Source organism: Heloderma suspectum, chromosome 1, assembly GCF_057233095.1.
Source record: "Heloderma suspectum isolate Gila_16-S chromosome 1, 16-S_ref, whole genome shotgun sequence".
NCBI lineage: Eukaryota > Metazoa > Chordata > Lepidosauria > Squamata > Helodermatidae > Heloderma > Heloderma suspectum.
Window position 1 is genome coordinate 212,367,020 of NC_139458.1, and position 26,786 is coordinate 212,393,805.

Sequence of the window (26,786 nt, forward strand, 5' to 3'; positions counted from 1 at the left end):
CTGTGCTTTTATACCCCTACTCTGGTCAAAGGTGGGGCCCAAGGAGCAATGAGACAATCAGCTTCCAATAAAAATGGGGTGCATGTGGTTAGAGCATTTGCTCACCAATCAGAAGCAAGGTGTCTCATCTATCTCGCACAATTCCACATGTCTGGGGAACGTGTCTGGTACCATTACAAATAGGGTTATTTTGAAATGTCCCAAAATATGACCCCAAGTCTGCCATCTGGGCATGTTATCTTGATTGACGCATTTCTCTCTGGTATATCTTCTTTGAACTCCCCATCATCTTTGGCCATTTTTTTGCCATATCCGCCCAAACGCCTCCTTCTAGTTGTCGCTCATGCTCAGGGCTACACTTCCCCACCCAACTAGCATTGAGTAAGGACATTCTCTTACCAGCAGGTGTACACCACGAGATGTCAAAACAGTACTTTTCCTTCTCTCAGTAGGCATCTGAGCATGCTCAGTTCTGCTGTTAATCTCACTCTGCCAGGATGTCGTGGCCTCTGTGAAGCCGCTTGTAAAGACAGCTGCATTTTTTTCCCCTTCTTTAAAGACAGTCCTGCAAAATCTCAGAGTCTCAGTTAGTGAAATAACATCATTTAGCATAGAATCAAACTTCATAGTCTTCTCGCCCAGAGGTCAAGAGTCTGGAATGTAAAGCTGGTTACGAATCTGGGGTCTTCTAGGGGCTCTTCTTGTAGGCCTCCCCCAGATCAAATCAGCCATCTTTACTCTTTGTTAACCCTTTTAGTACCAGATTACCACCCTTTAAGAAAAGTTCTTTGTCACTATGCACATGTCACTATGCATTCCTCTCACAGGGTAAGAGCATGGGCTCTGTGTGGCTTTGTATTGACCACAGAATGTTCTCTCTGACACAATTGGATTCAGTGAGAGGAATTCGGAGCAGTGGGCAATACCTGTAAATAAAAAGCCAACATGATTCATAGTGTGATCCCAAGGCTATTTATTATTTATTACTTCCAACCATATTCATGCAACAACAATCCTTTCAGAAATCTACTTTTGCCCCATCATCTTGTATTTCTCTTTTGTCTGCTGCTGCTGCTCTCAGTTCCCTTTCCTACTCTACCTTCAAATGGAATGCTTGTAATTTGGCCAATAAAAAACAAAGGCCCCCAGAAGAAGGGAGTACTGTTTACTCTGGTTGTTCAAAACCATCACTCTCCTTTGCCTTTCCCAGGCCTGTCTTTCCATAGTTAGTTGATATCCTTCCTCACATAATGTGATAGAGTCCTGTTGCACCTCAAGGACAAACATGTCCCAGGAGGACTCCATCATATTTGCTGCAATAGACTAACACAGCCTATACTTCTGAACGTTAACACTTAAAAGTATTCATGATCCTGGCGCACCATGATTTTTGGAAGAGTGCTTTCCTTCTCCTTCACAAAAGGATGTGCTACAGCAGCCTTCCCTAACCTAGTCCCCTCCAGATGGGTTGGACTGTGACTCCCAGTGATGGCCACGCTGGCAGGGAATGATGGACCCTAACACATCTGAAGGGCATCAGGTTGGGGAAGGCAGTGCTCCAGGGTATAACCTCAGCAACATGAAGCATGGAATGGGGAAAAGAGAGAGTACGAAAGGGCTATAAATTTTGGAATACAATGAGAGGGAGGATTGATGTTTCGAGGTTTCATCAGACGTGCATTTTTAAGCTGGTGCCATTTTATGTTTTCAGCTTTTTGTGCACCTTTCTACTTTGATGTAAAACTAGAGGGGAGATCTTTTAAGGGTTGCATGAAAGACAAAAGAAGTAAAAAACAAACAAAAAACATTTTCTAGCCTGGGGCTACAGATTGTGTATTTAGTAGAGCAGGTGTGCTGTGTAACTTCACACAACTCCAGTGTGAAGCTAAAAATAGCAGAGAAACACATTTTCATCTATATTTACTAACTGCTTGTTAGTTTATAATCTGAATTGAACTTACCAGTTTCTTCTAGCAACAGGAACCATGCCACCAGACCAACAGTGCTTTCACATTGTTGTTATGTTGACAGTTTTTACAATTAAAACAGTCATTTTATTTTTATTTTTTGTGAAGGCTCTTTTATCCCTCTGTTCAAAACACAGTATCCAGCTTTGAAGGAGGGAGACAGGCACATTTTTGTCATCGTTGCATTTCTTTTTATTATGTAACTTGTTTTCCTTTATCTTCTAAAACATCAAGGCAATAATATTTTTAAATGTTTTAATGTTTAAAAAAATCTATACATGCAAAATCAAATACTAGGCCCCAGGCCTGCTTAAATGAAACTATGTGGGAAAGGGCAGCAGGTGGAACAAATGTATGATCTGGAATATGGCCAGAATGCAAGGAATAATGTGGTCTCTCTAGAAGCAATGAATTATCCATTGAATATGTATGTATTAGACAAGCTATAGAAAGGCGGGATATAAATGCAATAAATAAATAAGAAATAAATAAGAAAGCTCTCTTCTCAGTTGCTATTTGATTCAGACCTTTTCAGCACTGGCTTGAGGGCCATTTTACACTATGCATTTTGATTTTACTTACAAAGTGGTGTGATAAAGTTATGCTCAAATCCTCTTCTCTGTGTTTAGGTTTTGGCAAATGATGGGGGTCTGAGCATATAAAGTTGTTGACACACCGCCTGTGTAGATGATCTCCTTGTGTTCATGATATATGTAAAATGGTGCATGGATGTATTCTGAGTGCAGTGTAAGCTTCCCACATCCTTTATAAGAGGAATGTCTGTCGATGTGGAGCATCTCCAAATACCTTCCTCTTCTGATGGTCTTTCTGCCTGCTCGGAATTCAAGACAAAGGGGCTCTTCTCTACAGATGAGTATTTCCCCCTTCCATCTTGATACAACAGAGGGAATGTGGAAAGCACTGCTTTTCCTGCAGTGAACCTTTTGTTCATGCTCTTAAGTAGTCAAGTCCCATTTTCTTCCGTGTTTTCTGTTTTTGTTTCTCTGTTGCTCCTTTAATGCCATTCCTTATGCTCAACAATCACGGCACTTGGTGACAGGTATGGAAAGAGGAGCCCCAATTTGTCTGAACAAAGGCAGGCAAGAACTTCCCATTCAAAGAAAGGCAAGTCTTTGCACCCAAGAGTAGAAGATATGGAGCCACTGAAAGCATGTATAGGGGGCTTTACAGGGAAAAGATCCTTTTCCACATCTGCTAGCAAAGAGAGAAGTACTTAAGAAATTTCTTAGTTGCTTTACAACAAGTGACGGGGCCCGGAAACAATACATTCATGGACTTGCATGGTGGTACATTTTTTAAAAATCTGCGTAAGTATAAGCACCACAGAATACTGTAAGAAGCCATGAGTTCTCCACTGAACATATATCGATATTCTCTCACTCATACACACACACAATTAGGGCACAGTCCTATGGGTTAGATGCCCATTAGACCTCTGACCGTCCTACACTCTGCCAACAAGAGCCTTGCAGAGCGGGAGGAAGGACAGAGGCTATTTTGTCCCTTGTTCCTCCTTAAGTGTATTTTAGATTAGACAGGCCTCTGAGCCCATCCGACTGCCTTACCTTGCCATGGGCATGGGTGGGAGCTTGAGAGGCCTGTGAATCCAGTAGAGGCTTGTGTCCTGCTCCCAAACCATCCATTTATGCCCCTTCCACAGTGGCAATAACAACCTTGGGAGAAGGAACCATCACTTTTCATGGCTGCTGTGGGGAAGGGGAGTGGGAGGAAGATCCATGATCGAATCTCTTCCTCCAAGGTTGAAGTTCTGTCTCCAGCTTTGGAAGAGGAGGTCTCTAGCGTCCTATGGCCCCCCAGACACTGCTCTCTCAGATACATTACCAAAATCTCCACAAAGACTGTAATCACTGTGAGAGAGAGAGAGAGAGAGAGAGAGAGAGAGAGGCAAGGAACTGGGTCCTAGAGGACTGTCACACCTATGCACAGCACTTTGAAAATGCTTCCAGTGTTCCCATTCCTACTCTGCTCCTACTCATTTCGAAGAGCCGGCATATAAGACTTCTCCACTCTGTGTGTGAGTTCCTTCCACCGCACATGCTCCATATGTGCATGAGGATATCCACCTCGTACAGCTGGCATACACACATGAAGATCTGGCACTCTCTTTTTCTGGTGAGAGCATTTTCTGGTCTGCAGCACACACTTGGGAACTTGGCTGTGGTAGTGTGTTGCCTTTTAAGGGCTAACTGTGTTGCACTGTAGCCTCGCTGCTTGAATTCATTAGTAATTTGAGTTAGATAAGGTTGCAATGAAACCCAGAATTTCAGTGTTGGTCACTGGAGAAATGCCAATATACCAGAGAACTATAGTTCAGCCAACATGCTGAAGGCCACAGAGAGCTGCTTAATGAATAAAAGAACATTTTCTAGACAGGCACAAAAGGAATTGAAAAATCACCTAAAGATTATGCTGATAAATACAAAACGTGCTTATTGGATACGTTTTGGGACTCCTGGTTTTAAATAAAGTTATCCGTAAGGGTCTAGAACACAAAAAGTAGCATTTGGACCAAGAAAGATAGTGGATGAAATCAATTTTAATTTCTAATGTTATGAGAAATAGAAAGATGAATACCTTCTCTTACAGAGATGGCATTAGGGATGAATGGTAGATGAATTATGAAATATTCTACGTGTTGAACTATGCAAGTAATGAATAATAAAAAATGTCTTAGGGTATGAGTTAATACATTTCCAAAGTTGTGATACATGGTTACAAACAACCTGGTTTAAAACAGTGGTCCCCAATGTGGTGCTGGGACTTCTATCGGCACCCATGAAGCTCCCCATTCCCTGCCTCCTTCAACAAATTATTTTTAATAAAAATATTGAAAATATTAGGGTGCCATAACACCCTAATACGTTCTCTTCCCTGTTCCTGCACTTGCTGCAGATCACCTGTTTGGTGGGCAGGCAGAGAAGGAAAAAGTTGCTTTCTAGTCCTGCCCAATTTTCCGCCCACACAGACCTTTCCCCTTTGCTCTCTGTCTCTCCAGCCTTGTTTTTTCTCTTCCCCCAACCCCTTTCCCTGCCATTTCTCTCCCTTTCCTGTCTCTAGCCTTCTTCTTTCTCTCTCTTCCCAGTCTCTAGCCTTGCTCTTTCTCTCCCCCACCTCTTTACCTCACTGTTTCTCCTTCTCCCAGCCTCTAACTTTGCTCTTTCTCCCTGTATCCCTTTGCCTTGCTATTTCCCCCTCCCTCTCAGCCTCTAGCATTGCTATTTCTCCACCACCACCACCACCACCCTTTTAGCTCACTTTTGACTAGGCAGGCCTCCCACAGCAGCCATTATGTGACTAGCCACATACTGTGACAGCCATTTTTGCTGGTATCCACAGCAGTTTCTCAAATTCCCAAATGTGCCCACTGGTCCAAAACGGGGACACCTATTTTAAGGGACTGCCTTTATCTTGCCTGTGCTTTTAAGTTAGTTTTGGAGAACCTGCTCAGAGGCCCCTTGGTGAGATCAATTAGGCTGGCAGGCACAAGAGATGGAGCTTTCCCAGTGGTGGCCCCAAAACTGTGGAACTCCTTCCCAGTTGAGGTGGCTATGGACCCATCCAAACATGCCTTTACATGCATTACATGCCTTTACATCATCAGCAGCAGCCCTTCTCCGTGAGCCCCTGCCAAAGGAAGTGAGGCGGGTGGCTACTAGGAGGAGGGCTTTTTCTGTTGTGGCACCCCAGCTCTGGAATGAGCTCCCTAGTGAGGTTCGCCTGGCGCCTACATTGTACTCCTTTCGGCGCCAGGTGAAGACCTTTTTATTTTCCCAGGCATTTTAGCTTTCTAAATTTTTATCTTTGCTGTTTTAAATCTGTATTTTAAACTCCTGTACTGCTGCTAGGTTTTATTGTGGTTGTATTGTTATATTGTGGTTTTAATGTTCTATATATTTTAAATTGTTTTATTGTGTGTTGTTTGGTTTTAGTTTTTGTGAACTGCCCAGAGAGCTTCGGCTATTGGGCGGTATAGAAATAAATAAATAAATAAATAAATAAATAAAAATAATTTAAAAAACCCTCTAAAGTTGCTTTCTTTTAAATATATCAAGAAACTGCTGGGCTGAAATGGTAAAAGTAATTGCTTTAAAGTGTTTTAGTTGATTTTAATGGTATGATGCTCACCTATTGTTGTCGTTGTGGCTATTTTTTATCATTATTGTTAGTATTTTTTCATTCTATTGTTTTAAGGTATGTTTTTCCTAAATTGTAAAGTGTATTTTATGGTTATCCTGTGTATATTTTGTTCATTATATTTTGAATGTTTTATGGAAGCTGCCTTGGGAAGTTCCTTGCTGTAAAAGTCAGCCTAATAAGATTTAAATAAATTAAATCAGTATGAAATCAAATTACAGTTTTGCAGCCCACGGCCACATACACGTTTTAACGAATAACAGTTTCATTTGTATTGTGCATGTAATTTGCGTTCCTTCATCATACACCAGGAGTGGGAAACATGTGGCCACTTCCCAGTGCAGCCCCGTACCATTCTCGAGTGCTCCCAGGTTTTTTTCAATTTTATGAACAGAAATGGCATCCATAGTGGCTTTGGTGCACCAAAAGGGTTCAATTTAGCTTGGAAACAAGCAGACATTAGCCCTGTCATATTACAGAGCAAGACTGGGCAATAAACAGGTGATTTTGAGACTGAGGTGGACTGTGGTCCACAGGGGGCGTCTGGGACGAAATGACACCAGACCTCCCGCAGTTGTCCACCCCTGCCCTATATTATATTATATTTATTTGGCTAAGCTTTCAAAGGAACAATCCAACTTTCACATTGAGCTAGTAAAATTATTAATTAATTATTTATTATTAGACATTATTAATTAGGAAAAATTGTAGTAGGGAGATAGATAGATAGATAGATAGATAGATAGATAGATAGATATTAGCAGACTTGAGAACCACTGTTTGCAAGACCTTTAAGTCATTAGCATATACAAGTTGTTGTTTGTCATGAAAAAGAGCATTGGGTTTTGCAAAGTTTTCCTAAATTAGCACTGTTTAGAGCGTAGCACCATTTATTCTGATGCTAACTGCATTTTACCTTTATTTTAAAGGTAAGTTGAGCATAATCAGGACTGTGTATGATAGAATAGCAAGTTGTGCTGAGAAGAGCAGAGTATGGTCCTTTGCATTGGCTTGAGCACTTCCAGGATTACTTACACACACACTGTCCTTGAGGAATGAAGACCCCGTCAGCTGCTTTAAAATTTATGCTAATAATAGTTTACCATTGAAAACCCCATTCATGTAGCATCTTAAGAAATCTTTCCATGCATTACTCATGGTGTCTTGGAAAAGTTAAGCTCCAAGTGTATGGAAAATTAGTTAATTCATACTCTGAGGAATTTTTAGTTTATTGAATAGTGTATCAGCTCAATTTCAGATGTCATAGCTGAAGCAAAACCACGTTATACTGTACTAGTTTAAATCACTCAATGTGGGTTTTGGCTGATGCATATTTTTCCTACTATTTATACCTTCTTTTCATGTGACTTTCCCTAATTTGTTAATCAGGTTTGGCAAGAAAAAAGAGGATAAAGGTCCAAAAACTGATCAGAAGGGAAACTCCAAGCCTGGCACTCTCAAAGAAGAGGACCTAGAAAAGATGAAGGAGGAGCGGGAAAGGTGAGCTGCATGGCATGTGCATGTTTTGTCCTGTGTTCAGTGAACAGGGAGGATGGACAGTTTGCAGGGGGAGGCCAAGGGAGTTACTTGCATCCCATACATCTTGCAACCAGTCTTATCGGTCACAAGTCTCAAAATGAGCACATCTCTTTTTACATCGCTTCCTGGGCTCTTGCACAACTATAACAACTCACACTTTCCCCTACCAACACACTGCTTTCGATTTCTTGTCTCCGTATTAGTGCCTTTCACTCACTAGCAACTGTCTTTGATATCTAACATCTCAGGACAAGGGAAAGCTGCCTTCTTCCCCAGCTCCCACATGTGAAATTGTCCACCAACAACTGCAGCTGAAATTCTCCATGCTGGGCTTTTCCTTCCTCAGTTCTGCAACTAATCAGGCATTCATTTCTGAGGGGAGTGAGCCACACACCCTCTCCCCAGTCCTACTCTTCATGTGTAGCAAAAAGTAACTTCTCATCTGACACAATGCTGGGTCAAGGCATGTATGAGATTTTCATTTTTGGTCGCAAAACATGTGAGTATGACCCTGATGCTGGGAAAGACTGAAGGCAAAAGGAGAAGGGGACGGCAGAGGATGAGATGGCTAGATAGTATATCACCGATGCAATGAATATGGACTTGAGCACACTCCGGGAGAGACCGCAGGACAGGAAGGCCTGGCGTGCTATGGTCCATGGGGTCACGAAGAGTCGGACACGACTGAACAACTGAACAACAACAACAAATGCCCTGTTTGCAACTCCGAATGCAAGCACATGCATGTGTCTGCTGAAAATTTTTGTAAATTGCCAAACATGAGCTCACATTCGATTCGCGCAACTTTCCCTGATTGATTTGTGCAAATGACCTAATTTGTGCAAATGTCCCCCATAGACTGAAACCACCCCGTTTTGTCTATGGAGGAAATTTGCACAACTTAGGGCATTTGCGCAAATTCCATGTTTGATCGCTGCTTGATTTGTGCAACCTTCCCATCGGTGTAGACTAAGCAGTGATCGCCAATGGGAATTGGCACAAGACAACTGGTGAGCCGATCTTCGGGGAATCCTGGCAATCTGGAACATCGCTTGTTTGCCCGTCCCTGGCTGGGGCTCTCTGTACCTGGGATTGCCCTGAACCTACTCGCCTGTCTAATGCTGAAATTACAAGAGATCTTTTTGTGTTTTCCCCCCTAGCTACTGTCTTTAAAAAGTTATGGGGGACTATTTGACTAAAACCAAAGGGAATTAAAGATATTTATTTATTTATTTATTTATTTATTTATTTATTTCCATACCGCTCAATAGCTGAAGCTCTCTGGGTGGTTCACAAAAATTAAAACCAAAGAGTGCACAATAAAACAATACAAAATATATAAAACATTAAATTTTATATATTTATATATGTATATATTTATATAAATATGAATTTTAATTAATTTTAAAAGTCTTATGGGTTTCTTCCCCCTTCTAATTCAAGTATGGTACCTGTTTCCAGACTAAAACAGGTGTGTGTGCTTGACAAACAGACAGACAGACAGATAACTCTGAAGTACTGGTAAACCCCCATTATACTGAGCCAGGTGTTACTTTCTAGTTAGGGAGAATTGTGTGAGGATGTGGTGCATCAGAGCCAGAGATTTGTTGCCCTTTTGTCACAGGTTCAGAAATAAACCTCTGACTAGGCCCTTCTCAAGCTCATGTTGTCTTACCCAAGACTCCCTTCCTCAACCATAAACCTTACCCCATATGCACCAAAACCAGGCTTGCTAATTGGTACGCTAGAAAACTCAGTGGCTCTGAACTGAGCTCATACACATCCTTTGAAGCATCCTGTTGGCTTGAGGCCACATTGTGGATTCATGGAATGCAAGAATATCCATTTAAATGCCCCAAAACCAGTATTGTTCCTGTTGTCCTAGTTTTTTCCTTTGTCTGTGTCTCTTTCCAAGCCATGTTGTTGCAGTTTGCTTCTGGAATAATATTTTATTCTCTATTGCCTTTGCTAAAAAGTAGAGTTTAGTTGGCAGGGTCTGGAACCTGGAGAGCAGAATGTGTGGGAGGGAGGGGGCATCCTAGTTAAGAGCGTTGGGTTAGATCTCTAGAGACAAACATGCTTCAGTTTGTCTTTTCACACGTACAGTTAGTTGAGTGTTATGAACTGTTCTTCATTCACTTGGGTAATGGTAATACTACATAGCCACAAAGTCTTGTGCCTCCCCACTCATCTCACCAAGGTAGGAACATCCTTCTGATTTCATATTCTTCTTGTGCAGGCCTGCACAACTTGCAAGCCTCCAAGTCAAATGAAGCCAGCCAGCCAGCCATGTATATAGTGACTTGCCAGATGCTTGCCCACCGTCCTGGGTTGTTGTTTTTTTCTTTGGACCGCAAAAACAAGAGGTGGTTGGCTTGTTGGGTCACAAGTTGTGCATGATCACTGAGAGCCAGTGTGGTGTAGTGGCAAGAGTGTTGGACTGGGAGCTGGGAGATCTGGGTTCTAGTCCCCACTTGGCCATGGAAGCTCACTGGGTGACTTTGGGCCAGTCACACACTCTCAGCCCAACCTACCTCACAGGGTTGTTGTTGTGAGGATAAAATGGAGAGGAGGAGGATAATGTAAGCCACCTTGGGTTCCTTGCAAGAGGAAAAAAGGCGGGATAGAAATGCAATAAATAAATAAATAAACAAATAAATGATGCTATGCCTATTGTTCGTTGCTCAGTTCAACAAATTGCTGTTATTATAGTGTATTTATAAAACACTTTTCTATATTTAAATATGCTCAAAGCATTATATAAGTGATAAAATCAGCTAACAGTTTCTGACAGTCATAATAACTGCAGTCATTCCAAAACAATCCAAAAGCAACACACCCTCCCCCAATATCTTTTATGGCACAAGTGACAGCCTGTCTAGTAGAGATGGTACTTATCTTGAATATACATGCTCAGTAGTTGGATGCTGGCAATTTGAGAGGTACATGTCCTTCATTTTACAGAAGCCAATGTCTTTTATTAGGATCCTGGCAAGCCAAGAAATATGTATCCCATCTGTTAAAGGGCCAGTGTCATTTGCTAAAATGTTGGCAGACTTGAAGGAATGATCCCGTCTGTTTCTAGGGCTAATGTTCCAATTGGACGTGGAGTAATTGTTGTTAACATTTCTTTTAGTGATAAATTCTCTTTCGAAATAGAATGTATTCCCTGGAGTGACAGTTAATTGGTAAGAACCTATTAAAAACAGTCAGCTCAATGCCTTTATAATTCTGGTTTATCTTCTCTAATAATTATTCACCTTTCTGACCTGGAAATGTTTGAGATTGAAATGGAGAACAGCAGGTGTGCTTAGAAGCTGATGAACCTAGATGATATTTTTAACTCACATATTTGATTCTTATCCCACAATTAACAAGAACAGAAATACCACCTTTTTCCATTGGGCGATTTCGTTTCTTTTAATTCTGCTTTAAGAAAAAGTGTTTATCATATTAAGATGTCCAAAGGAAGTCTTTAAAATATATCATGTAGGCAAGCAGGTTGTTTCTGTTTTCTCTGTCATATCTGTGTAACATGTTAACCTCACTTCTAGCTTAGAGCAGTGGTAACTAGTATTTTGTTTTGGCAAGCATGACTCAAATTAGCTGAATTGGATGAGAGTGCATTATTCTAATACATACTTCACCATACATGCAGCCCCACAGACTTTTTTTTACCTCCAGTTGTCTCTCCCAGTTGCCAGGGAGAGATGGCAGGAATGCAGGACTTGATCTGTCATAACCAGAGCTGTGAGTCGCCTACCTCCTATCTAGGTGTGCTTCAGATGCCTGTTGTCATCCATACTGTAGGCTGGCTACCCATGGCTTACAGTAACTATATCTGGTTTTCTGCCAAAATGGTGCTTTTGTGTGAGAAGCACATCTGCAGAGCTGTTGCTGTGCTTGGGTGTGTGCCATCACCTTTGTGTGCCTGTGCGCAAAATTCCAGAAGGGTGCAAATCATAATCTGAAATGGGAGTTGGGGTGGAATCTCATGAATTATGACTCTGGGGGAAGAGGGCAAGCCAGCAGGTGACAGGGAATGGAATAAGCACAAAACAACTTTCCACCCATTCACAGGGGTTCCTTCCGTATACATTTTGAAATGGTAGAAGCAGTGAAGATTAACTTTGCAACAGTGCCCCAAGGTTTATTAATCCCATAGGGCAGTATGCAGCGCTGCCTGCATATGAGTGGGATGCACCACTAGTGCAACAGAGAGCTAGCAGTACTTAAAGCAGCTGGAAACACTAATTTACAGAACAGGGCAGGTCAGTGAAACTTGCAGAAGGAAGCTCTGCTGACCTGTCCTGACCTGGAAATTAGGGTTACAACTCATTTCAAGGTTGCTTTAGGCAGCACTAACTCCCCGTTGCACTAGCAGTGGGTCTTGCTGGTACAACAGAATGAGCGGAAGCACAGCAGCAGTATTGGATACTGCCCATAATGTAAAATGCTTTAGATTTCAGTGCACAAAGCAGTACAGCCTTTGGTGTGCCAATCCCCACCTCTCCGTGTAGTCCTAGATTTTAATAGTGCAGGTGTCAGCTGCACCTTCCATGTGCCTCAAATTAGTAGTCACCAGTGGTAAATGCCTACAGCCATTACATGCGTGTGTGTACCCCACCTGATTTCTCATTGCTTGCTCCATCGCTTCTTTACTGCTTTCAGCTGTGAGTGAAGCGACTCCAACAAAGACCACTGTGTTTGAGTGGATGTGAAAGTTCTATCTTTAGTGTAGTTGACCTGTAATAGCTCATTTGCAGATAAAAATCACCACATGATACTTTGGTCATGAAACAATAAACATGCGTGTATGAACAAGGCTGAAGTAACCGTTTGGTGTATGGTGCTGGCTGATAAAAATAATGTATTGCCCAACTCTTGAAAAGGTAGCAGATGATTTTATCAATAATAAAAAAGAAAGCTGGCTTCCATGTGTCATATTACTATGGACAAAAAACACAGGAGACGTTGACTAAGATAAGCTCCAAGTTATCCAGTTGAGTGGAACTTTAGTGCTTTATGTTGTTATTGACTGTTCACCTAATGATGGCTTATGCAGACAGTAAAGATGAGTTTTATAACTCTGCCCCAAGATTCACTAATCCCATAATGTATAATGTAATTCAGGCCTAAGATTTTAATGCACATATTGGCAACAACAACTACACAGTGAGTCTGTGCCATAGATCTTGCTGCCACTATGACTTCACTAGCTGCATACTTTGTCTTGCCTTCTGAATGGACCAAGCTTCAAAAAAGATTTACTAGAATGTAGGCTCTGCACACTCAGCTGCTCATTCCTTATTAGGAGAGAAATTAACTTGCAGTAAATCTAACCATTGCAGTGGCTCATGATAGAAGGAGAATTATATGGTGAACAAAAGCTACACAAACAGCTCAGCTTTGTATCCAATTTTAATTGCTTTCCTAATTACTGACATTGGTAAAACTTGGTTAACTTTCCATGCCTGGTGGTAACATGACTGATGTTGTTGTTGTTGTACTGGTCAGGGGAATAGGGAGAAGATTTTTACAAGTCCATGCTCCCTGGCCTTGCTCCAGGTCATCTTCATAAAGGAAAGTTCTGATAACTCCCCCCATGCTCCCACCCCAAGATTGAGGCCTTTGTTCTAAGCAATTGGTGGGAGAGTTCAGCATAGCTGATTTTGTGTGTGGATGTCACAGGATTCAAGATCCAAGTCCTTTCAGCATGTTAGCAGCTGTGACCCCTGCATAGCTCAACAGAGATCAGAGATTCCTTGGCTAGCACTAGCGCGGGAAACCCCAGGCAGTGTCGCTGCATTTTTTTCCAGCAGCAGCAGATGCAGGGGGGGTCTGACAGGCCTCCAGAAATGGCTTGGCAGGCTGCATTTTTGGTACCCCTGCTTTAAATTTTAAATGGTTAATGAAATTTCAGTCCCTGATTCATGGTATATAAAGTCACCATGTAGGTCCTGCTTTACAAAATTTGGCTAGATCAGCTTCAAAGGCCTAATGATTTATTATAAAAGGGAAACATTATTTTCAGTGTCTGTGTGTGTGTGTTTTTAAATGGAGATGATTCATTCTTTAACCACTATGGATTTAACATTCAGTATAGAAGAGGCAGACTTCCTTTTTCTGAAATGAAAATGCCTCTCCCCCGGTCCCATCCCTAACTATAAGGCAAGTCATGTTGCTTTTTAATATTCTTGCTTCTGAAGTTCATCCTAAAGTAAACCAGATGTATCAGGTAGCTTGTGCTTTACCATACTTTACCCTCTTTTCAGCTATATTTAATATTAGTATCCGCTAAAAGACAGCTGTTTTTCCTGGTTGCTTCTCTGTTTTACTTAAGAATCCCTACTGAGATGGAGGTCTTCTTTCCAGGGGGCCTAATATCTTACTATTCATATGTAGACATACACATATGTGTGAAACCTGAATGTTTTTAATAAAAAGCATACAGAGCACACAATATGAATTGTGTATATAAAGATGCTCTATAGGCCACGTTGCATCTTCACTCTGGTCGATTTATGAAAGGAAATGCCCTTTTCTTTGGGTTTCTCACTGGAGAAAACAGGCCTACAAATAGAAAAGTAAGAAGTAAAATGTACATCTGGCTCTTGTTTTCAGCAGCTGGTGAGGATTGAGTATTTAGGAGAGTGAATCTCAGGACCTTGTAAATGATATCACGTTTGTAGTTTACTTGAATTATAGGAAGCCTTCCAAAGATGTAGAGTAGCTCTCCCTGTCTTATCAGCCTCAAGCCTTGCTGCATGCTAATATACTTTAAATCAATACATATGTTTTCGATATTTGGGAAACGCCAATTTAATATTGCAGCTATGGGTACCCTGCACACACTAATTCATCCCAGAGAAATGAAAATATTTTAACCCCATATTTGAACGAATGCTAGTGACTTGAAATATATTTCTATTCTATCAGTGTTTATTTTGGTTTGTTTTATTGCCCCTCAAAATTATGTGATACTGGAAATCAACATTATGGCAAATTGTCCCTTGGATTGTGTTATGAAAGGGATAAGAGAAATAGATACTTGTTTCTTTGGTTCTAGAATAACATTATATTGAAAAGTTTAATGTCTAAACTAGTGCACCATATGAGGCTTTATTTCTCTACTCTCTTTCTCTCATTGAACTTTGGGGAAAGACAGGCAGAAAACCAAGCCTGTAGTCCAAAGTTGCTTGTGCTTATGGCGCAAGTAAGTCAACGAATGGAACTTGTGCCTGTATAATCATACAGGATTGCAGATTATTATGGTAGAAAGATTGTTTTCATTATTGAATTCCTAATAAAATCTAGCTAATATTATTGTAACCGCAACTCAACTTCAGAATGAGTGTATCTGTGTTGAAACTCTTGTGTATTTTTCATCATATTTAGTAAGACTTAATTCAACATAGCATTTCTGTTCATTGAATATTCCTGACTTAGCAGCACTGCTAGGTTCTGTGGTTTATACAAAATAAAATGTTGGATGAGATCCCAGTTTTAATAGTCCCAATTTATTATAACCATTGAACCCTGATCAGATCACAGATTGGATGAGGTCCCAGTTTTTTAAATGTCCCAATTTACTGCTGCCTCAGAACCCTGATAAGAATACATATTTGATTAAGGCATTGAAGGTTTAAAAAAAATCCAGTTAATTACTTTTAGATTCTTATTAAATCATAGCAGCATAGTTATGGTATGTGCAATTTATGAAAAAAAATTAGTGGATGATGTTGTGCAGGTCAAGGTCATCATTATGCTTACTACATGAAGTTATCAGATATCTGGTTTCCCAAGACGCAGCAATATCATGGGACCAAAATAGATTAGTCCCATCCAACTGATTTCAGGTGATTCTCATTTCAGATCTGTTGTGGCTGCTGCTGCTGCTATACACACCAGAAAACGTAACAGCAGCTTCACTTCCGCATTGACCAATTAGGAAATTAGGAAACTGGCAGGCCAATATCAACAGTTTTGTCTCTCCTTCCATAAGTAGTAGCTGCTGGGCTGACTAAAGCAGAGTTGGGACCTGACAGATCTGTTGTTGTTGTTCAGTCGTTCAGTCGTGTCCGACTCTTCATGACCCCATGGACCAAAGCACACCAGGCCTTCCTGTCCTGCGCTCCCCCCTGGAGTGTGCTCAAGTTCATATTCATTGCATCGGTGATGCTATGTAGCCATCTCATCCTCTGCCGTCCCCTTCTCCTTTTCCCTCAATCTTTCCAGCATCAGGGTCTTTTCCAGGGAGTTTTCTCTTCGCATTAGGTGGCCAAAGTATTTGAGCTTCAGCTTCAGTATCTGTCCTTCCAATGAGCAGTCAGGGTTGATTTCCTTTAGGATGAACTGATTTGACCTCCTTGCAGTCCAGGGGACTCGCAAGAGTCTTCTCCAGCACCACAGTTAGAAAGCATCGATTCTTTGGCTCTCAGCCTTCCTTGTAGTCCAGCTCTCACAGCCATACGTTGCTACTGGGAAAACCATAGCTTTGATTAGACGGACCTTTGTCGGCAAGGTGATGTCTCTGCTTCTTACTATGCTGTCTAGGTTTGCCATAGCTTTCCTCCCAAGGAGCAAGCGTCTTTTAATTTCATGGCTACAGTCACCGTCTGCGGTGATCTTGGAGCCCAAGAAAATAAAATCTGTCACTGCTTCCATTTCTTCCCCTTCTCTATGCCAGGAAGTGATGGGATTAGATGCCATGATTTTAGTTTTTTTAATGTTGAGTTGCAAACCAGCTTTTGCAGTCTCCTCTTTCACCCTCAACAGGAGGCTCTTTAGATCCTCTTCGCTTTCTGGCATTAGGGTGGTATCATCTGCGTATCTGAGGTTGTTGATAATTCTCCCGGCAATCTTAATTCTGACCTGTGATTCATCCAACCCGGCGTTTCTCATGATGTACTCTGCATATAAATTAAATAAACAGGGCGACAATATACAGCCTTGTCGTACTCCTTTCCCAATTTTGAACCACTCGGTTGTTCCATGTCCGGTTCTTACTGTTGCTTCTTGACCCTCGTACAGGTTTCTCAGGAGACAGGTAAGGTGGTCTGGTACTCCCATCTCTTTAAGAATTTGCCACAGTTTGTTGTGATCCACACAATCAAAGGCTTTAGCGTAGTCAATGAAGCAGAAATAGACGTTTTTCTGGAATTCTCTTGCTTTCTCCATGATCCAGCGAATGTTGGCGATTTGATCTCTAGTTCTTCTGCCTCTTCAAAACCGAGCTTGTACTTCCGGTAGTTCTCAGTTCACATACTGCTGAAGCCTAGCTTGTAGGATTTTGAGCATCACCTTGCTGGCATGTGAAATGAGTGCAATTGTACGGTAGTTTGAACACTCTTTGGCATTGCCCTTCTTTGGAATTGGAATGTAAACTGACCTTTTCCAGTCTTGTGGCCATCGTTGAGTATTCCAAATTTGTTGGCATATTGAATGTAGCACTTTAACAGCATCATCTTTTAGGATCATAAATAGCTCAGCTGCTGTCAGGGTGGACACTGAGCCCATAGAATCCCAGAGTAGTTCTGATTCTGAGGAAGAGCAGTCGCTCCTGGGAGAGGAGTGCGCTCCTCTTTCCCAGGGCCAACAGCTGATGGAGATTCCTCCCACCAGCATTCCTAGCTTAGATAGCAGTCCAGGGAGTGACAGAGCGCGGGAAGCAGACTTGATGGCGCAGAAAGGAGGCGTAGTGCCCGGTTGGCGCGCAAACAACGGCTGCGCCCAGAGGATCCAAGGGAAAAGGGGAGGGACTCTCCCTAGTCCTTAAGTTCAGGGGTCTGCCAGTAATTCCCTTTCAAACAGGGACCAGCTGTTCCAACTTAGGGCATAGGTACTCTGCTGCTCAGATCTAGTTGCTACCGGTAGAGTTGTTAAGTTGTAAAAGAAGAATAAAGCTTTGAAAGGAACCCCTTTGTCTGTGTCTGGACTTGGCTACTGGATTAGACTGAGAGAGGCCTCCAAGGAGCCCTTGACAGCTTGGTCCCCGTTCCTCTTTTTTTTTTTCTCTCTCCTCTCTCTCTCTCTTCTCCTATTGCCTTATGGAGGGTGCCGGGAACCCAGCGGTGCAAGCTCTGGCGCAAGAGAACCAGATGCTCTGTGATCAGATGGCTCAACTGACGGCTGCCGTGCAGAATCTAGAAGCTGTGTTTCAACCCCCTCCACCTCCGATTCCCCCCCGCCGCAAGTGCCCGGTGGCTTTGCCAGAGAAGTTTTCTGGTGAGAAAGGACTTTTTCAGATTTTCAGGGCCCAATCAGAGCTGTACATGCGTCTTAGGCCTGAGGATTTCCAGACAGAACAGGTTCGTGTGGGTTTCATCATTAACCTACTGTCAGGCATGGCATCTAAGTGGGCTTCGGGGCTCCTGCTCGCTAATTGACCCCTGCTCGGGGACTATCAAGGTTTCATGACAGCCATGGCACATTTTTTCGGTGACCCCCTGCACACGCAGATAGCTTCTCAGGAGATTCGCCACCTCCAGCAGGGCAAGGACTCAGTTTCCAGCTATGCGACAACCTTTCGTTTGCTGATGCAGGATTTACAGTGGAATGATGCCACGCTAGTGGCTCAGTTTTTGGATGGTTTGAACGACGAGATCTTAGATGAATTGGCGCGTGCACCCAGCCCACCTACTTTGGAGGAGCTCATCCAGACCTGCCTTCAGATAGATAGTCGGCTGGAGGGGCACCGGCAGACCCGGCAGGGCGCCGGGGGCCGGTATTTCCCTCCTCCCATTCCCCCACGTTTCCTGCCTCCTCCCCCACCCCCTGCTCCGGCGCCGGGGGTGGAGGAGACCCCAATGCAGCTGGGGGCTACCCGAGGCTCACTGCCGCCAGAGGAACTTGAGCGCCGGCGAGCTGAGCGCCGATGTTTTCGATGTGGAAACCTGGGGCATTTCGCCAAGACCTGCCAAGTTAAATCCACAGCTCCGCTGCATCCTCCTCCTCTCCTTCCCCCCCCTCCTCCTTGTCCCCAGGCCTGACTAGACTACCCCCCAATCTTGTTGGGGGCCTCCGGTGTGGGGGTCAGTTCCCCACCGGGTGGGTGCCTTCCCCAACCCCCCCCCACCCTCCCATCTGCTGTTGCATGTTCACCTCCGCTCGTCACAGCGGGGTGGGGTGGAGGCCCTAGCTTTAGTGGACTCGGGGGTTACGACTAGTTTCATGGATGAGACCTTCGCCCTCTTCCACAAGATTCCTACCCTGCCCCTTCCTGCCCCCTTGGCAGTGCAGACCATTGATGGGCGTCCTCTCTCTTCGGGCGAGGTGACCCGTATTACAGTTCCGCTCACTCTGCGCACCCAGTCCCACGTTGAGCAGATTCAGTTTCACTTGGCCAAGGTTCCCTTATACCCAATCGTGCTGGGTGTTTCCTGGCTCTCTAAGCACAACCCTCAGATTTCTTGGGGGCTTCAGCAAGTGGAGTTTGCGTCTCCCTACTGCCGGGAGCATTGCCTCCCGGAGAAGGCGCCAGTCCCAGCCCAGGCATTAACCCTTCCCCCCCCCTCCTTGTCTGCTTCTGGCAGTCCTTCAGCTACCATCATCCTCCCAGAGAAGTATGCAGCTTTTCAGGATGTGTTTGACAAGAAGGAGGCTGACCGGTTTCCCCCCCAAGGCCTGGCGGCAGCTGCGGTGCCTCATTCTTGGGAGGAGCTCCTTCTCTCTGCACAGGCTCAGGATGCTTTTGTTCGCACAAAGGTGGAGGAATTGGGGCTAGCCTCTGCCCCCCCACTCTACCCCCTTCTCCTTGCGAGGTGGCCTGCTTTACCATTCCGGCCGGGTCTATGTGCCTTCTAGACCCCTCCGCGAGAAGGTCCTCCATCAGTGCCACGACTCCCCCACAGCTGGGCATTTTGGTGTCGCCAAGACCCTGCATGGAGTGACGAGGGATTTTTGGTGGCCTCGTGTGTGTCAGGATGTCAAGTCCTATGTCCTTAGGCACCCTCAGGCAAGCCCACAGGCTTGCTTCACCCCCTGCCTACCCCCTCAGGTCCTTGGAAACTGCTCTCCCTTGACTTCATCACAGACTTGCCTCGCTCACACGGTAAGACCACTATTCTGGTGGTGGTGGATTTGTTTTCTAAGATGGCCCATTTCATCTCCTGCTCTGGGTTGCCCACAGCCAGGGAGATGGCAGAGCTGTTTGTGGCGCATGTTTTCCACCTCCACGGATGGCCCGAGGGTCTCATTTCCAATAGGGGGGCCCAATTCACTGCCCATTTCTGGAGGGAGCTACTGGCGTTGCTCCATGTGACGCTCCGTCTTTCCTCCGCCCACCATCTACAGACGGACGGTCAGACCGAGCGCACCAATGTGACTCTGGAGCAATATCTGCGCTGTTATGTAAATTACCAGCAAGATTACTGGTTTTCCTTGCTGCCTCTCGCAGAATTTGCTTATAACAATGCCTGCCATGCTTCCACCCGCCAAACTCCATTTTTTGCCAGTTTTGGTTACCACCCCAAGGCCTTCCCGTCCACCTTAGCTCCCTCTTTGGTGCCAGCGGCCCAGGACTTTTTAGAGGAGTTGCGAGCGGTACACCACCTCTTACGGGTCTCCCTCGAGCAAGCCAAGACGGCCTACAAGGCCTCTGCAGACCGGCGGCGCCCGCCGGGTCCGTCTCTGCAACTGGGGGACTGGGTTTGGTTGTCCACCCGATACTTCCTCTCTCACTCGCCTTCAAGGAAGCTCGCGCCTCTCCGCACGGGGCCTTTCGAGATTACGGCCCAGATTAACCCTGTTGCTTTTCGCCTGGCTCTCCCCCCCTCCATGAAGATCCATCCTGTTTTTCATCGGTCCTTGCTGTCCCCCCTGGTTTCTGGCGACCCTCATCGCTCAGTCGGCTCCTCCCCGCCGCCGGTGCTGGTGGAGGGGGAGGAGGAGTTTGAGGTCACGGAGATTCTGGACTCCCGCCTTTCTCGTGGCCGCTTGCAATATCTGGTGGACTGGAAGGGGTACGGGCCTGATGAGCGATCCTGGGAACCCGCGAAAAATGTGCATCCTCCGTTGCTGCTGAGGCGCTTTCACCAGCTGTATGCCCACAAACCCGGGGCCCCAGGGGAGGAGCACGAGGGGGGGCCTCATGGGAGCAGGGATGATGTCAGGGTGGACACTGAGCCCATAGAATCCCAGAGTAGTTCTGATTCTGAGGAAGAGCAGTCGCTCCTGGGAGAGGAGTGCGCTCCTCTTTCCCAGGGCCAACAGCTGACGGAGATTCCTCCCACCAGCATTCCTAGCTTAGATAGCAGTCCAGGGAGTGACAGAGCGCGGGAAGCAGACTTGATGGCGCAGAAAGGAGGCGTAGTGCCCGGTTGGCGCGCAAACAACGGCTGCGCCCAGAGGATCCAAGGGAAAAGGGGAGGGACTCTCCCTAGTCCTTAAGTTCAGGGGTCTGCCAGTAATTCCCTTTCAAACAGGGACCAGCTGTTCCAACTTAGGGCATAGGTACTCTGCTGCTCAGATCTAGTTGCTACCGGTAGAGTTGTTAAGTTGTAAAAGAAGAATAAAGCTTTGAAAGGAATCCCTTTGTCTGTGTCTGGACTTGGCTACTGGATTAGACTGAGAGAGGCCTCCAAGGAGCCCTTGACAGCTGCAATACTGTCATCTCCGCTAGCTTTGTTGTTAGTAATGCTTCCTAAGGCCCACTTGACTTCACTCTCTAGGATGTCCGGCTCAAGTTCAGTGACTGCACTATCATGGCTATCAGGGACATTCAGATCTTTCCTGTATAGTTCTTCTGTGTATTCTTTCCACCTCTTCTTAATCTCATCTGCTTCTGTTAGGTCCCTGCCTTCTTTGTCCTTTATCATGCCCATCTTTGCACAAAACGTTCCCTTGAGATCTCCGATTTTCTTGAAGAGATCTCTAGTCTTTCCCATTCTATTGTTTTCTTCGATTTCTTTGCATTGTTCATTTAAGAAGGCCTTCTTGTCTCTCCTTGCTATTCTCTGGAACACTGCATTCAGTTGGGTATATCTTCCCCTTTCTCCCTTGCTTTCCGCTTCCCTTCTTTCCTTAGCTACTTGTAAAGCCTCATCAGACAGCCACTTTGCTTTCTCGCATTTCTTTTTCTTTGGGATGGATTGAGTTGCTGCCTCCTGAACAATGTTACGGACCTCCGTCCATAGTTCCTCAGGCACTCTGTCTATCAGGTCTAATCCCTTAAATCTATTCCTCACCTCCACTGTGTATGCATAAGGGATATGATTGAGGTCATACCTGAATGGTTTAGTGGTTTTCCCTACGTTCTTCAGTGTAAGCCGAAATTTTGCGATAGGAAGCTCATGATCTGAGCCACAGTCATGGAGCTTCTCCATCTTTGGCAGCAAAGTACATAATCAATCTGATTTCGATATTGACCATCAGGTGATGTCCATGTGTAGAGTCGCCTCTTGTGCTGTTGGAAAAGCATGTTTGCTATGATCAGCATGTTCTCTTGGCAAAACTCTATTAGCCTTTGTCTTGCTTCATTTTGTACACCAAGGCCATACTTGCCTTTTATCCTGGTGATTTCTTGACTTCCTACTTTAGCATTCCAATCCCCTATGATGAAGAGGACATCTTTTTTTGGTGTTAGTTCTAGAAGGTGTTGTAAGTCTTCATAGAACCGATCAACCTCAGCTTCTTCAGCCTCAGTGGTTGAGGCATAGACTTGAATTACTGTGATGTTGAATGGTTTGCCCTGGATTCGTACTGAGATCATTCTATCATTTTTGACATTGTACCCCAGTACTGCTTTTCCCACCCTTTTGTTGACTATGAGTGCTACTCCATTTCTTCTGAGGGATTCTTGCCCACAGTAGTAGATATGATGGTCACCTGAATTAAATTTGCCCATGCTTGTCTATTTTAGTTCGCTGATTCCCAAGATGTCGATGTTCAATCTTGCCATCTCATGTTTGACCACCTCCAGCGTACCTTGATTCATTGATCTTACATTCCAGATTCCTAAACAATATTGTTCTTTACAGCATCGGACTTTCTTTTTCGCTGAGTGTCCTTTTGGCTTTGGCCCAGCCGCTTCACTCTTTCTGGCGCTACTTGGAAATTCCCTCAGCTCTTCCCCAGTAGTATATTGGACACCTTCCGACCTGAGGGGCTCACCTTCCAGCATCATATCTTTTAGCCTTGTGATACGTTCCATGGGGTTTTCTTGGCAAGAATACTGGAGTGGGTTGCCATTTCCTTCTCCAGTGGACCACATTTTGTCAGAACTCTCTGCCATGACCTGTCCATCTTGGGTGGCCCTGCATGGCATAGCTTATGGCTTCACTGAGTTACGCAAGCCCCTTCGCCACAACAAGGCAGTGATCCATGAAGATCTAGGAAAGTACAATTAGCAAGTGGTACTTAAATTATATTTTTGCATTGTCTGTTATTAAAATGGAAAACATATGTGGGCTGGGATTTTAATAGCTCTCTTCCATTTTCCATCCCACATTAAGAACATTCACAAATAACGCATTCAGGGCTAGAAGGGCATGTTCCAAGCATCATTTGTGGAGCCACCACATCTTCTGATACTACGTAATCAGAGACATAAACCTAGAATGTGTTTGTGAGAGTTAAGATGATTGTGCTTGCGTTTGAATTGAATTTGAGCTGGCTGGTGTAATAGATCGCTTTTCTATTGATCCTTCACTAGTCAGATGTCTTCCTTCGTAGAACTCACACTGGTCATCTTTTGAAAGTGAATAATAATGATTTGTAGTAATTATAGATTGGAAGAGAACATGGCATTCCATATGTTGCAAGAGGCAGCTCTGAATCATTTGCTCTGCTGGTACTCCTTTTGCAGCCAAAAATGCTTTACAAAGGAGGGAGGAATACCATGCTGTGTGTTTAACTGGTGATAAATATTTTATACTGTTATGGTGTGGGCTACTGTACTTTCCGCCTCCTGTTTTTGTGCTCTTATTTTCTCCCTCTCTTTAGCATCACGGAGTTCAGTTCACTACAAACCAACATTTTCATGCATCTTAGGTTGGGGTGGAAATGGAGGAGTTTTTATTCTCATGTTCTTCTTTTATAGTCAAAACAAGCTCTGGGTCATAGGTTATCTTTGGTCATCAGGCCAAAGCCATACCTAGAAATGCCTCTCTTGGTGCCCTCCTGGTGATTTTTGAAATTGCATCATTCCACGAGTTTGCTGACATAACAGTAACTCAATCCATGTAGCCACAACTGAATGCTCAATGTGTGCACCAAAGAACAGAGTGTTGTTGTTTTTCTCCCTCCCTATTTTAATTAACAAATGACAGCTAACTTGGTTTTTTGACCAGGCATTCACAAAATTGTAAGTATTGAAATGCTGCATCTCCTTCCTATCCTGAAAATATTTGAGTACATGTTGTTGATTCTAGTGGTCAGTATTTTGTACTGGTAAGCAAGAAAGACGTCTGTGCAGTTTACGTTATTGTGTCATGGCTGAAAGGTGTACAGTGGCAAAAAAAAAAAGGTTTGTGAACCCCTTAGGATTGTCACGTATTTCCACCCTAAAATGTTAATAGTTCTTAATCTAACCCCGTAATCCTAGATTAAGAACAATAGATAACCTGATTAAACAAATGACACACAAACATGATGCTTTTTCAACATTTATTTATCCACAACTGATTCAACATTCAATTGACAATATCCATGTGTGAAAAAGTATGTGAACCTTTAGATTTAGTCCCTGGTGGCACCCCCTTGAGTAGCAGTGACTTCAAGTAAGCATTTCCTGTAACTGTTGGTCAGTCTCACATCGGTTTTGAGGCATTTTGGCCCATTCCTCCTTACAGAACTGCTTCAACTCAGTGACATTTGAGGGCTTCCTTGCACGAACAGCTCGCATCAGGTCCTGCCACAACATTTCTATGGGGTTTAGGTCCAGACTGTGACTAGGCTATTCTAAAACACAGAATTTCTTCTTCCACAACCATTCTTTTGTAGATCTGCTTATATGTCTAGGATCATCGTCATGTTGTGTGATCCACTTTGGTTCAGTTTCAGCTCATGGACAGATGGCCTGACATTCTCCTCTAGAATCTTCTGATACGCTTCAGAATTCATGGTTGTGTCAGTGATGACAAGTTGTCCAGGTCCTGAAGCAGCAAAGCAGGCCCAAACAATCACGTTCCCACCACCATGCTTGACGGTTGGGATGAGGTTCTTCTGTTTGAACTCAGTGTTTGTTTTTCGCCAACCATACCGTTTCTCATTGAGGCCAAAAAGTTCTGCCTTTGACTCGTCTGTTCAGAGAACATTGTTCCAGAAGACTTGGGGATCATCTAGGTGATCTTTAGATGGGCAGCAATGTTCTTTAAAAAGCAGTGGTTTCCTCCAGGCTCTCCTCCCATGAACACCATACTTGTTCAGTCTGTTTCTGATCATTGAGTCATGAACACTCACATTAGCCAAGGTGAGAGTGGCCTGCAGATCCTTGGATGTTACTCTGAGGTTCTTTTTGACTTCCTGAATGATGTGCTGGTTTGTTCTTGGAGAGATTTTGGTAGGACAACTGCTCCTGGATAGAGAGACTGTGGTCTTGAACCTTCTCCATTTGTAGACCATCTGTCTGACAGTGGATTGGTGGAGTCCCATATCCTCAGAAATGGTTTTGTAATCCTTTCTAGACTGATGAGCAGCAATAACTGCTTTTCTCAGAGGTTCTCAGAGATGTCATTTGATCGTGGCATAATGTGTTTCCACACAAACATACAGTGAAGACCAAACTCACAAATTTTCTGATCCTTTTATAGAGCGGGGCCTCCCAAACTCACCCCTGAAGATCTATCTAATCTGATTCTAATTATTCCCTTTAATTGAGCTGAATGCAACCAGGGGTTCACTTACTTTTGTACATACCCTGACTCTTAAGTACTCATTGTTTGCCTAATTTATACATCATTTTATTTCACAAGACACAAACTTGGTTAAAATAAGCTCTATTGGATATTTAGCAAAGGACTGGTTTTGATTCACAAAGGCTATCATGGTAAAACTATGGAATTTCTGTAATTAGCACTAGGGTTCACAAACTTTTTCTCACCACTGTATATAAAAGACTGAATGTATTACGAAATACTGTAGAGTGTATAGAGATTTCTGAACTGAAGTCAGAGGCAGTCTTAAGTCAGTGGTTGACAGGATAGGTCAGGGCTTGAATCTGGTGCCTTCTGGTCTATGAAGTGATCTTTCTTGGAGGGCTCCGTGGTGGATGAAGAAGGATTAGTAATGTCTTCTGAGATCCTAGCATTTCTCCCCCTTCCCCCGTCTCCCCAAAAAACAGCCTGTTGTTCCCCTTACTCAGCCTGGCTATAAACGCTTCCAGGTCAGGCTTTTGCCTGGGTAAAAGGTAGAATCAGGATTTGTCTCTTCCTAGGCGAGTCTACATGTTAAGCTGCCTGCTTCCTTTGCAGATTTTCCTCTCTTTTTTTTACCATCTGCCTCCCTTCATCTCTGATGCTTCCTTGCATCCCTCTTCCAGTCTCCCTCAGGCAGACTCTGCTGGATCCCTGGCCTGTGACTGACTTCAACTCAAGGTTGACTCTCTTGGATTACCATTACGCAATTCTGCTTCCTACATTTTAACTAGGCCGTCCTTTGCGGTCTGCCCCCATATTCCAACCCAACTCCTGTCCCAATCCTACCAGGACCATACTTTCAGCCTGTAGCTTGCTGTTGACAGTTTTCAGTTACTCCAGCTCTATTGCTGGGATTATGGCCACTCAAAAACACATTATAAGTTGGCAGTCTGCCACCATCTGCTGGGTTTTTTATTTACTTTAAAGCAGCAGGATTCTGAGATTACGGATTCGGTTTAGCGATGTTGGTTTAAGTGTCCATCTGCTGACTCTTCATGTTCCAATTTCTAACCACATATCATCACCATGCACATACAAACCTATCACAATGAGTTCTTGCAGTAGATTTCATGAATACTTCTGACCAAAAGGATAAAGGCAGTAATGTAAGGTAACATGAGCCTGTTAGAATTCCCCCAGATCAGAACACACGTGTTCTCTTAGCCATGAGGTTAGGTTTATTATTTAATAGACACACAGGAAGAACATAGATTCTTAGGTAAATAAATAAAAATGGAGCTTAATATTT

At 43.9% G+C, this 26,786-nt stretch overlaps 1 protein-coding gene across 1 annotated transcript in view; it reads left to right on the forward strand.

Annotated features, from left to right (window-relative positions):
- PARD3B (par-3 family cell polarity regulator beta) overlaps positions 1-26,786 on the forward strand; it is a 679,914-nt gene that overhangs the window by 469,107 nt on the left and 184,021 nt on the right. The window contains exon 19 of the mRNA XM_084818423.1: positions 7,533-7,643. Within this exon, the coding sequence (XP_084674549.1) occupies positions 7,533-7,643 (111 nt within the window). The remainder of the gene's footprint in view (positions 1-7,532; positions 7,644-26,786) is intronic.